The 13,265-nt window shown below is 38.6% G+C and overlaps 1 protein-coding gene across 1 annotated transcript; it reads left to right on the top strand.

Moving 5' to 3' along the window:
• Nucleotides 1–8,587: 8,587 nt before the first annotated feature.
• On the top strand, nt 8,588–12,624 carry LOC146666388 (uncharacterized). The gene is made up of 5 exons (XM_085410981.1): nt 8,588–9,045; nt 10,923–11,044; nt 11,349–11,507; nt 11,831–11,926; nt 12,337–12,624. Exons 2-5 carry the CDS (start codon nt 10,934–10,936, stop codon nt 12,622–12,624), a joined length of 654 nt encoding a protein of 217 aa, XP_085267107.1. The 5' UTR covers nt 8,588–9,045; nt 10,923–10,933.
• Nucleotides 12,625–13,265: the final 641 nt, after the last annotated feature.

The following is a 13,265-nucleotide window of genomic DNA, read 5'->3' as shown; positions in this document are numbered from 1 at the left end:
AGAGCAAAATGGGGGCTCAACCCACTATATCCATAGTACTTCATGCCAATAAGAGTATTTCTAGGAAAGCTTTTGTTACCTGTAAGGGTCTCTTTAGCTTCCAGCATATCAGTATCAGAATGCGGCCTGGTTCCTCCACTGAGGATTTCATCTGAGGCCTCTTTTTCTTGTTTGTCTAAAGAAGTCTAAGGACACTAATGTACACTTAGGAGTGTGCATTACAACAAATTCATCCCTTGATCAGACAATAGTATGACCAGGTCAGTCTTTCTAATTGTACTGGGTGTAAGAGTTTGGAAGGTAACCTTTCCTAACCCTTGTTTGGAAGTGTTGCCTGCAGAAACCTTCATCTTCTTAAAAAGAACAGGTCAGCATGTCTTAGCTTTGCAAAGTTGCATCTGTGCAAACCACAAGATAACTGTAACTATGTGAAAACCAACACTGCTGAGCATTGTTGGTGAAAACCAACAATGCTCAGCAGTGGCAATGGTTGGTGAAAACCAAACACAGCATATCAGCACAAACACATCATACGGGTGACGATCTTGGCACCTTGCATTCATTTAGTTAAGCATGAACTCCTCTGTATACCAAAATATTCTACAGTCAAATGTATGAGAGCTAAAGTCTGGCTCAAATTGAGTCATGCAACAGGACAACAATTCCCAGCACAGCAGGACAACTACAAAAGAATGGCTGAAAAAGAAAAGAAACCCGATATTGCAACAGGCCAGTTAGAGTTCACACCTCAACCTGATTGAAATGCTGCCGTGTAACTTTAAGAGAGCTGTTCTCAAACCTCTGAAATGAAGCAACGCTGCAAACAAAAGCATGCCAAAATTCCACAAAGTGACAAGACTGATAAAGTGAGAAAATGAACTAATGATAAATTCAAGTTATTGCTGCTAAATGGTGGGGCATTTTTCACAGGACTGCACAGATTCCTGTAAAAACTTTCTTTTTCACATGACTCCACATCCCACAGGGTAATGCATACACCCCTTCAACAGAGACTTGCCTCAGTACATGTGAACCAAAATTAGCCAAGAGTTCTCAGAACTGTCATGCAGTTGTAGCACATTGTGATACTCTCAGTATTTGAACAGTGTTATATCACTGTTTGTTCAAAGAGCTGTCTCAGATTTACACAGCCAGCTCTCTCCTGCTGATGCAATGACCTAAAAAATAACTGGTTTCTATTCAGTAAACAAAAATGAGCACATGATGTTCTGTTTTATGTAATGTTGACTGTATAATTTGATTCTATTTTCATAGTGTGCCCTATGTGAAATATTTTCTGCAAGCAACATGAAGACAGAGCTTTTACTTCATGAGGTCAAATGGGAGCCAAAATTAAAAAAAAAAAAAAAAAAGGATTTCTGCATGTGCCAACTGAGCAAAGGTTACTGTGTTGCCTAAGAAAATCTGTTTGCATTAATCACGCCATGCGGCCTCACTGAATCACTCTGGACTGTCATAAATCAAGTTTTTCAAGGAAACTTTTCCCCAAGAGTGTGTGCTATATTTGAATTGGCTCTGCTTTCAGTGCCGAGTCCCTGGCACTGTGCGAACATGTATCTAAATCATCGGCCACAGTCCTTTCAGTGCTCAACGCACTACTTTCCACTCCTTCTCTGGGCATATGTAATTGCAAAATAGGTAATTTTATGCTCTGTCTGATTCTTCTACATGCTGATGGAACTCCTAAAGCTAAAGATGATGGTGGCACAGCACTAAAAATAAGAAAGCGCATACACAGGAAGTTTGACCTAAAGCTCATTGTAGAGCAAATGGACATGATAGACTGCACCTGGAGGTGTCCACAAACAAATTTTACACAGAAGACAATTCACACATTCCTGCACACTACAGGGCAAACATTACTGGACAGTGATTAATGCCGTGTTGCTGAATTCAAGCAGCACGACACAGCAACACTGCAGAGCCTTTAGACTATTGTCTCAATAATGGTAGTGTGCTGGTTTGTTACTGACCTAATTTAAAAGGTTTGTGAAATGTGTTTTGACAGTTTTATGAGTTATACTATTTACCTGAAATGCAAGAGTGCTAACATTGATCAATAAACTTCAAACCTAACAGAAATTTTAGCTTATCAAATGATGATAAATAACAAGGAAATGCACAGATCGGGTAAAAAGTAATGCATCTGTCCTTAAAAGGTTTTCAAATTAGGTAAGTGCAACTTGAGATGAACAACAACATAAAAACGAAGCCAAAAGGCAGACGCAGTGTGTGAAAAGCTCAGTACACCCCATGACTCGGTAGCTTGTAGAAGCACATTTAACAGCAAAAACTTTACAAGTCTCCTACACTGTTGTGAAGGAAGTTTGGCCTCCTCTTATTTACAACATTGCTTCAGTTCATTGAGGTTTGTGGACATTCATTGATAGCTCTGTTAAGGTCATGCCGTTTCAATCAGGTGGAGGTCTGGACTTTGACTGGATCATTGCAACATCTTGCTTCTTTTCTTTTAGCCATTCTGTTGTAGATTTGCTGCTGTGCTGTCTTGTTGCAACACACTATTTCAGCCGAGCCTCAGCAGTCTAGAATACTCTAGAATACTTTGGGATTGATTTGGTTCATGGTCGACTCAGTGACTGCAAGATGTCCAATTCATCACTGCATTTTGGTCTTGCCTGTCCAAAGAACATTGTTCCAGAACGCCGATTACAATTTGTTCAGATGCAAACCTGCTGACGTGTTCTTTTTAGAGAGAAGAGTCTTTCACCAACTCTTTCAAACAAGTGTTTTAGTCTTTTTTCTGCTTGTACTGTCATGACGTTTAACATTTAACACACTAACTGAGGCATGTGGAAAACGAGCCGTCGCTCTTGGGGTTTTTAATGCTGAATCACACTACTTATTAATCTGTGGCTCTCTTCCACAGCATGTCTTTATCCTGTCTTCCTTCTCTCACCCCAACCGGTCGCAGCAGATGGCCCCGCCCCTCCCTGAGCCTGGTTCTGCCGGAGGTTTTTCCTTCCCACTGTCGCCAAAGTGCTTGCTCATAGGGGTTCATATGATTGTTGGGTTTTTCTCTGTATGTAGTATTGTAGGGTCTACCTTATAATATAAGGTGCCTTGAGACAACTGTTGTTGTGATTTATATAAATAAAATTGAATTGAACTGAATTGAATTGAGTCTTTTGAAACCTACTGCCTTTTAGCATGAGCGAATTTCAATTCAGTTCAATTTATTTTTTTATTTTTTTATTTTTTTTAATTCCTCCATAAAGCTAGGACATCTTACTATTCATCACTGATTGATAAAAAGAAACAAAGCCCAGGTTTTTTTTCTGCACTGTCGTCAGGCTGACAAAGAGTGAGAGCTCTGTTGAGCTGCATATCCCTTTAAACTTAACCAGCAATGCATTCATCTATAATACAATATATCTGTCTGCCAGAAAGGCAAATGCCAGATACTGTTATTACTATAATTATTATTATTATTAATAGCAGTAGTGGTAGTGGTATTATTATTGTTATTGTTATTGTTCTTTCAATATCATTCCATGGAACATGGAACAAATCCATCTAAGTCTCATTCATTAAAGTGCTTTGAGAATAATGGTGCGAATTGAGATGAATTAATTCACAGCTATTTATGTGCAGGATAATCCAAGCAATACATAACATTGTGGAAAAATAATGACATTATAGTCATTAATCATTCTGACTATGCCCTGATGTCTGTTGGCTCAACAGCGCACACAACCATCTGATGCGTTACTCAAATTAGAATGTAGAAAATAAGACAGAGCTTAATACGCCGTGGCTGGCTGAATGACCTCCGATGTACATGAGATCATGCTTCGGGGGGGGTTTCTGCCTATCAACGTGGAGCATGATCTGCTCGAATGGATCCCTGTTTCACAGATTAACAACAGAGCCTGTTTAGTTAATCACTGTGGATTTGATCAAATTTATAGATTTGATGCTATTGTCCATTTTACATAAGCAGAGTAATTACATGAAAGCCTCGAGGCCAGATGTCTGACCTCTGATTAAAAGCCAAGAAATCAGAGCTGACAGTTACATTAAACTGAATTATTTGGCTGCACGGTTGCAGTTTTAGTCTCTTCCGTCCTGTAGACAGTGGCTTTCATTTCCTTCTTGCTCCAAATTAAGGGATCTGTTAATCCTTATGTTAGTATGGATGCTAGTGCAAAGTCATCCCTCCTTCATTTTACAATGAGAGCATTAAAGACGAAACACATTTCATTAGATTGCTCCAGATGTATGTCAACTTGGACCTGAGCCTAAGAGGATTTTAGCCGTGCATATTGAACCGCACATATAAGCTACTCAAGTGGTTTCAATGCAGTCCCATATAGTGCTGCTTTACCTCATCAAGTTGCCATCTGGACTTTTAGGCAACAAATGCACTGGTGAAATATAAAGTATGTGTCATGTATGCACACAGAATTTTAATAGAAGCTATAAACCTGATTTAAAAGGCCAAAGAGATGTTTTACTTTGCTGTACTTACATATAATGGTGGCATATACATATAAGTGAAATGTTTATATCATGCTACCAACCTGTTATATGGCTAACACACAGACAGACAGCCATTCACACTCACATTCTATGGCCAAATTAGATCCACCAGTTAACCAAATCTGGTGGCACTGGGATTTGGGGAGGATTCTGGACGACTGCGAGAACCCACTGAAACCCAAGGCAAGGATGCAAACTTTTTAAAAGTGATTTGAATCCTGGACCTGCTTGCTGCGTGGATTTTTTTTTAGACCAAGGGTCTAAAGGTGCTGTAACATGAGGCATGTAGAATATGAGAAAAATTATGTTTGTGCTTTTGCACCTTAAACACAACCTCGAAGGCGTCAAAAAATGTAATAAGCATAAAAACAAACCTGATTGTTTCCATCCTTACAAAGAGATAGATGAAAGTAATTAATTGCTGCTTTTATCTTGTTGCTGAATACTACAGCCAGTTAGTATGCACTTTACATACACAGAGGCTGAAAGCAGGGGTATCACTCTAGAACATGTTTGTGCAAAGTTAACAAAATGTACTTACTGATGTATGTGAGCTGCATCGTAATACATAAACCATCCATCCATTCTCTCCCACTTATCCTTTTCAACATCACGGGTGGGCTGGAGCCTATCCCAGCTGTCTTAGGGCAAGAGGCAAGGTGCCCTGGACAGGTCGCCAGTCTGTCACAGGGCTAACAGATAGACACAGACAACTATTCACACTCACATTCACACCTACGGGCAATTTAGGGTTACCAATTAACCTATCCCCACTAAATGCATGCTTTTGGACTGGGGGAGGAAACCATAGTACCCAGAGAGCACAGGGAGAATATGCAAACTCCTTATGTTCCACCTGATGGTGGATTTGAACTCAGGACCTTCTTGCTGTGAGGCAACAGTGCTAACCACTACATAAACCTAAATATTGGCTTTTTTGTTGTTTTTTTAATATATAAACCTAAAACTGGAATAATAGTTGGTTGCAAAGACTGTAAAAGATGATTTTTTACTTACTGATTTGTGGACAGCTTTATGGCTGCCATCACCACCTTACTTGTTTTATGCCTGAAGTTTCTATATTTGATGAGAAGGTGGACCGCTCACTAATTAGTTATTGTCAGATAATTGCATTGAAAATGCTCCAAAGTTACAAAACCATAAATATTTTGAGAGGTCCAGCCTAGGAGACTGCGAGGGGTTACCACAGTAAATTTTAAATTCCCCCCCAAAATTAAACAGATAAGTTAGATGGTTGTTATGAAGATGGAAACATGTTATGAAGAACCAGGGTGTAAATCTAACATATTTTCTCCATACAGGATACTTTACAGGGTACTTTAACATGATCAAAAACAATAAATAAATAAAATAAATGAAAACCAATTTATTTTACTGCTCGACAGTCCAGTGAAAGGTCAAATTCTATACTAACCAGCTAAACTAGTAGCACCCAACGGAAGTCCTGCCCTAAAATAAGAGAGCAACAAAAGACATAATGTCAACCACAGCTAAACGTATAAATGTGAACAACTTAATGCATGATAAAAAATACATTGAAAGAAGTCGATCCTCTACATTATTTTGTACCTTATAATAAATCTCCTGCTTGTGCGATTGTGTACCAGTGTACGGTCCTAAATCCACGCCTTGACTTTGTTTCATTTATACTTTTCAAATCATCTCTGAAAATCCCGGGATGATATTTGCTTTACCTGCTCGTATTCCCCTCCGTCGCGCTCATTTGATGAAGGTTTTAACTCTGCAGCTCTGACTGCAGTGACATAACATCCCGGCTAAGAACGGGAGCGCACAGAGCTCGGTGATGGGGATTACGGCTCATTCTTTAGAGCGCTCGGTTTATTTTAGGGTCTGACTGGATAAAACAGGATTAGCATCACAATGAATCTACAAGCATTCAAACTCAGAGGCCGGCTCCTTCGTGGCCTTTGACATTTGAAATGCTTGTAAATCCCCATCTGTGTTGTGATAGTTAAACATAGATTTGATCAGCTGTCATTCCAGCGAGGAGCCCATTTTTGATAAGTGCTCGTCTTTTTTAGAGTCGCAGCAGTGCTGACAGCTTTTTATTTGCCAGCATATTTTCTCCATGACAAAGCTTTAATGCAAAGCAGCTACTGGTCCATGCAGTCGTTTTTATATGTATTGTTCTGGGTGGTGATGACCTTTTACCTCTGAAGTCTGCAGCCACACTGGCGGCTCTCTAAGTAGTTGAATAGTTTATTATAGCCGTTTCCGACATCTATGCCAAAGTCAGAAGTCGGAAGAATAATGCTACGATGAATCTTCTGGGTAATGTGAACTTTAAATAGCATAGGTCTTGGGATGCATCACTGCATATTTTGATCTGCTAGGAGCAGAGATCATAGTAGTTAGTAAGATTCACCCTCTGGGAATCATGAATGTTTGTACACCGTTCCATGTTAATCCATCCGGTATTTGCTAAACCGATTGAAAGATTTGCAATCTGTAATTACTGATGTGCATGTGATAGAGCCGCCATATATGTCATGTTTAACACTGGAGAGCGTTTGCTTTGTAAAAGTAGACATGGCAAACTAATACTTGTTAATGTGACTCGTAATAATAAACTGAACGTGATAAATCTTGAGGAAAAAAAGGGAAGCGTTATTGTTGGCAGAGAAGCTTTCTATCTTTCAGCATCTGCTCCTATTTTCACATATTCTTGCTCCCAAGCTACAGGAAACACTGTCTCTCTAATGCTGGCCTCAGAGGAGCAGTTCTCATTCCACCCCAGGTCAGATTATCAGCAAGGTTACAACACAATTTCTATCACCTTGCTCTCATTAAAGAAATGCATCATTCTGTTTGCTTTTGCCAAGAGTGAGGACTGTTGCACTCAAAGACATGAAGCTCTTCAAACAAAGATGGAGTGCAGGTGAGACAATTGGTTATTACCTAACATGTACTGCATGCAAGCCCTCGAGTCATTTGCAATTTGTTTCAGTATACTACCTGTAACAACTCACTTCACCCTGCTTTCCTTTTGGCCTGTTTATGTGGCAGGTCTCATCTGCAGGTATTAGAGAGGTGGGGTGGTTTGTTTCCCATCAGTGACATTGCAATCCCTTGGCCCAGTGTGCTAGTGCGCTATAAAAGTTATTTATCTCAGGGTCTTCTCCCCAAGATACCGCTTGGATTTTGGCTTCCGTACTAAACAATATTTTTTTGTGCCATTTCTTCATCCATCCAGTGGTGTAAAGCCATCCAGTGGGATGGCTTTACACCACTGAAATTAAGTTCTTTCCCTGTGTGCATCTCCCTTTTTGTCATGGCCCTGCAGCTCTGTCTGTGAAGACTGGGGGCTCATCCATCTAAATTTGATTAGTTTGTGACCGTTTTGTTATGGCGTTGTTGGCAGAATTCAATTCTGTTTGCTGCATCCTTTTTCTTTTTTTTTCTTTTTTTTTTGCCTGTCCCGTTTGGCTCTTTTGCCATCAGAATTGTTGTCTAAAGGCAAAGAAAGATGCCCAACGGATTTACTTTACCAAATTGACCATCCCAGCCTTGCCGTAATGGTCCATTTGATTCACCTTTTATTGTTTATTTTATTTTCACTTACTGAATACGGGACAGACTTGACTGGGGGAAAGAAGGGGAGAAAGAAAGAGGGAAAGAGAAACAGCTGAGAAGAGGGACGGGGGAGAAGGGCAAAAAACAAAAACCAACAGAATGAGCAGAAAAAAAAAAAGAAATAAAAAATGCATATATCAATCACCTGGATCACCTGCTGAGAAAGAAAAAAGAAAACAAGCAGAAGAGAACAAGAGTAATAGAATAAACAGCATCACAATGATATATGGGAATATGACAGTAAATACTAAATATTAAACATTATTGTGCAGCACATAAGATCAACAGAACACAGTGTGCTTTGAGGTAGGAGCCAAAAAGGGTGTAGTTTGTGGGTGTGATCACCCGTGTGTACACCTGTGAGCATGGACGCGCTTGTTTTTTTAAAAGGTTCCTTCATGTAATGATCTGCTAGAGGGTGTGGGGGGGCCACAGCCCCGTCCTCCACACTGTAAAAACGATAACTAGCAATTGTTGATTTCACTAAAGTTTTTAAATTAAACTGACTTAGAAATAAAACTTTCCATTTACAACCTAAAAAAGCTTGTCTACCCAACAAATTTCTTTCATTGTTGTCCTAACTAAGATTTTCTAGACAGCATAACAAAGATTATCAACTTTTGAGCAGAGTTTCTGAGTCAAGTTGGGAACCAGTGGGAAACCCCGTAGATGACTGGCACATGTGGTCTGAACAAGTTTGAACTAAACCAAACGGACTTTCAACTGAGCTTGAGCAGACCTGAGCTGTGTGATAGTGGTTTACCATGTGTTCTAGACTAAAAACCTCCTAAGAAAATTTGAACCATCGTGGCTAGATTTGGATGTAAAATGCAATTTTTCGACCATTGAGGATTTTCACTTCTGCAGTTTTGGACAGGTGCTGGAGCTGCCGACCATTTACCCTAGCAGGTAAGCTAACTACATGTGTTATTAAGATTTTCTACAAGCGCCTAGGCTGCATCCTCCTGAGGACCCGGGAGGATGGAACTAGTAAAACACTGAAAAAGGCCAACTATAGCATTTTTAAGTTATCTAAGTGACTTAATTGACCCCCCCCCCCCCCTTGGCTAGCTATCGAGCTGGTGGGTAACAGACGTCTCCGAAAGCGTCGGAGCACTTTTGCAAATATATGTTGTCTTAATAAACTTTTAAGATATTTTCAGGCGTTAATGTAGCTGTGTAAATTGCTAATATCTGTTCAAAGTTTATTTTGTGACCCAGAAAGAGTAATATTAAAACTAATTCCACAGATAGAATTTGCACATGCGCAATAAGGATTGGGGAGTCCGATCCGTAACTTTTTTCTCTCGTTTTTTTTCTACATTATATTGAAATGTTTCAATATTGCAAACATTTTAAGAGATGCTTATTATAAGGAGGACGTATTTCTCGGACGCATTTAGAGGAGTCCACTATGAATTTGGGCAGCCTTCGTCGCGCCGCTGTGTCGTAATCGGGCTACAAGCAGCCTCTGAAGGTTTTAGCTCAGAGAAAGACTTCAGTAGATTCATTGCTGGACATCTCTATAATGACTTTACTGTGAAATGGGAAAATGTTGTATTTTGTTTCTTTCGAAGGCAAAAACAAGAAGATGTTTACTTTATAATAAACTTATTAGTTATCTTAGCTAAATTTTATTTTCACAAATGCAAATACAGTAACAAAAAACCTAATTTTAAACATTACTATAATGATGTTTTATGTTACATAAAATTGATTAGTGGATCACTTAACAAAAAGGCTATGAAAACTATTACCATTTGTAGTAATTACAAATTATTTGAATGTATGTAATTCTTTGTATTACACCCCCTGGCATATGTTAATTTTGTTCTGATTGTATACATGTTCTGTATACTGTTTCTTAATAAAGTTTAATATTTAAAAAAAAAAAAAGGTTTTAGCTCAGAGTAGTGGCCAGCGCAAAAAGTAATGTTTAATGTTAAACACTCTGAAATTCAGACAGACATCACTAAATGACGGTATCTCACACTGGCTTTTTACAGCACTTCTGCCATGGTAAAACTTATTAGCTTATTACCCGTTTTGTAACCAGTTTCAATGTTATCTTTGCATGAAAACGTTATGTTAACCTTGACAACAAACTGGGCCAAGCACGCGTTGTCATGGAGACTCTTTCATGGGTCGGTGTAGGATATGTGCGCCAATTATATGACAGTGATATAAGTAACTTGCATATTGTCTAATATTTGTCTAATATTGTTTTTTCACTTTTTCAATAGTCACCGTTTATCCGGTGCAGCACTGTTACTTTAAAGTAATGTTTAAAGCTGACTTGACAGTTTGTCAGCTGGTGTAAGATTGCCTAATGTACTGTAAGTTAATTGTCACACGCAAATTAAAGTTGTACTTCATGCTCTGTATTATAAGATTGCTACATTTTCAGAGCTTTTTACATAGTGGGGAAGGAGACAATATTAAAGGAATGATTGTGTGTTGCTGATGTATACTGTGTTACAGATAGTATTAATTTTTCTATAGTTATTGCATTTTTTTATCATAGTAACAAAAAAATGTTTGAATTCAAGCTTGCATTTATGTTACATGTCATGTATGTTATCAATCATATACTTGATATAGTAGACAAGTGGTCATATGTAAGTTAATATGATTCCTTACATATTTTTTTCATGATGTCTCTGGTTTTGGCTTGTTGATGCATTCAGCTCCTGCATCTATGGATTCCTTCTGTGTGTTAGATATGGATGTTTTATCCCATTGCAAAAGTGCTTTTGGCAAAATTGACTATGTCTCTTGTGTTTCAGGGGTGGAGTTCATGCAGTGCCGATTTTGCAAATTCACAAGCTCCAGTCAAGAGACTCTTTTGAAACATTTCCGCCTTCATCACGGACAAGGTGCACATTGGCCATGCATTCACACAGACTGTGTATGTGTATTTAAAACACCTGGAGCATTACGATCACACCTCTCAAGGTCACACTCAATAGTAAAAATCCACAAAAATTCCACATTTCAGTGTGAACATAATATATATTTGCATATTGATACTGTTTTTTGTGGAGGGTGTTTCTATTCCTGTGCAAAATGTGTATTCATGAGAGATTTTTGAAGTAGGTTTTGCGGTTGATAACACAGTCAGGCATATAACATGGTGCAGACTGTACAAGGCAGCTACCCAGAAATTTTCTGTGCTGAATAAATGGCAATATTTTGGTTATTGTCTTGTTTAGATATCTGAAGAATTTCATCGGATCACAAGCAAAGACCTCCTGGGGACGTTCAATGCATCCCTGGACAAATTTGTGCCTGGCCTGCTGAAACTATACCGGTCTAAGAAGGGAGCTCTTGGTGAGGAGATGGAAGACATCTTGGATAAACTTGATGAACAGGTAAGTGCTCCTTTACCTGACATTTTTAGAAGAGAGTATACCTTTGTCATAACAGAAAAAAATGTTGGCTTCAGCCAAAACACATCAATGGAAATGAATGTCATCAGTCATTACTTTGTTTTTATTTGGCGGTATTTTATTTAATTTGTAAAAAGAAAGTAAAATTGTTAAAATGGTGTTTTGTTTTTTTAAGTTTTACATGTTGCTGGGCCTGATCTGTATTTTATTTTCATTACTATAAGAGTTCTGATTTTGCATTGTGTGTAGGTACACCACGTTACTATACTAATTTAAATGTCTGTTTTCCACTGAATACTCTTTAGACATCTGACATTGTGTCCCACCAAAAGACAGCAGCACTGAGAGGCCTGCCCATTTTCCTCGGAGAGGATGCAACACAGGTTTTCCTGAAGTGCTTAGTAAGTACAAAAAAGTAATGCAAGAAAAACTAGTTGCTATGAGATGTTTTTAAAAGATGATTTAATCCAAAATGGAAATGTACACTTCCTCAGTGCAGTCCAGATAATTTTATGGTGAGGATTGCAGTTGTCATAACTCTCGCTGCTTTTTTTTCTGCTGAGGAGCACCTGGGCATTGTTAGCGGGTGTTCAACAGCAGAAAATATTTTTGTACAAAACTCATCACAAGGTTGGTTGGTGAAAGATATTGTGCCGTTAATTAAAGGAAAATAAGCTTTTTCTTTTTAAAACCTCCATGAGTCAAATGAGCATCATGGTATAGAGGTTAAAGTTAAGATCTTTAGAAATGTATTTTGTCTTTAATTTTTCTTAGCTTTCAATAATTCATATTTTACTTTTCTTCTCTTCAGGACACTGACATTTTGGAACCAGTGTTGAACGGTGCATCAGTTGCCATCCTCACCATCCTGCAAGATGACGATGCCGATACGTCTGTGCGAGAACAGGCTGTTGTGTTGGAAGGGGACATCGTGCTACATAACATTCCAGACCTCTCTACTGCCTTGGCATACCTCTTTGGCCTTCTGTATGCCCTCAACATTGATTATCCAAAGCAGATGAGTTTACCTTTGAAGCAATTCAGGGCATCTTTTTTGAACTCGGTGGCTCTCGATGCTCACAGCGCACAAGGTCTCTAAAAACAAAGCTTTTGCTGTGACTGTTAACGGGGAAGCCAGACATGAGTTTAACTTGTTCTTAAACATGTTCAAGTGCATTGTAGAGTCATGTAAAAAACAAAACAAAACCCAGTAGTTCAACCCCTTTCCCTCTATATAATCGTTCATTTTACCTGATAGTTCACTGTTCATTGATGGTAACATTTCTAATAACTTTTGACTTCTGTAGTTCATCATAGTGAGCCCATGTAAAATGTCAATGTCTGGGTACAAAGGCAATTGTTTGTTGCACTACCCTATTTAGTGTGCAATAGTTAAGTTAAGCTTTTACAGGACAGTCAGGGTGTGAACGTGAATGACTAAGCTGCTGGACACTTTTCTTTTTTTCTGGACTCTGGAATTTTAATGTCTCTGCTGGGGTGCTCAAAGCACCCTAAAGAAACTGGCAACACGTTTTTTTCTGTTTGTTTGCTTTTTTACAGAAATTCACCCCACTGCCCATGACCTTCTGAAATATACTGAAAGCACTGTTGAAAAAAATAAATACGTTTTTACATAACATTCAGTTGTGCTTTGTTTTATTCTATATCTGTTTGAGTGTTTTTTCAAGTACGATAACAGCATACATTTTTCTTTATTAATATTGGTAAATTTTCAACTCA

Source organism: Rhamphochromis longiceps, linkage group LG7 (assembly GCF_057381845.1).
Source record: "Rhamphochromis longiceps isolate RC_006_pf linkage group LG7, R_longiceps_female_GT1.1, whole genome shotgun sequence".
In the NCBI taxonomy this organism is placed as follows: domain Eukaryota; kingdom Metazoa; phylum Chordata; class Actinopteri; order Cichliformes; family Cichlidae; genus Rhamphochromis; species Rhamphochromis longiceps.
This window is presented reverse-complemented; position numbering and strand designations above follow the sequence as displayed.

Coding starts and splice junctions, on each gene's coding strand:
- LOC146666388 (XM_085410981.1), top strand. CDS start 10,934: ATGCAGTGCCGATTTTGCAAATTCACAAGCTCCAGTCAAGAGACTCTT. Junction 11,045..11,348: donor CATGCATTCACACAGACTGT/GTATGTGTATTT, acceptor TGTCTTGTTTAG/ATATCTGAAGAATTTCATCG. Junction 11,927..12,336: donor AGGTTTTCCTGAAGTGCTTA/GTAAGTACAAAA, acceptor TCTTCTCTTCAG/GACACTGACATTTTGGAACC.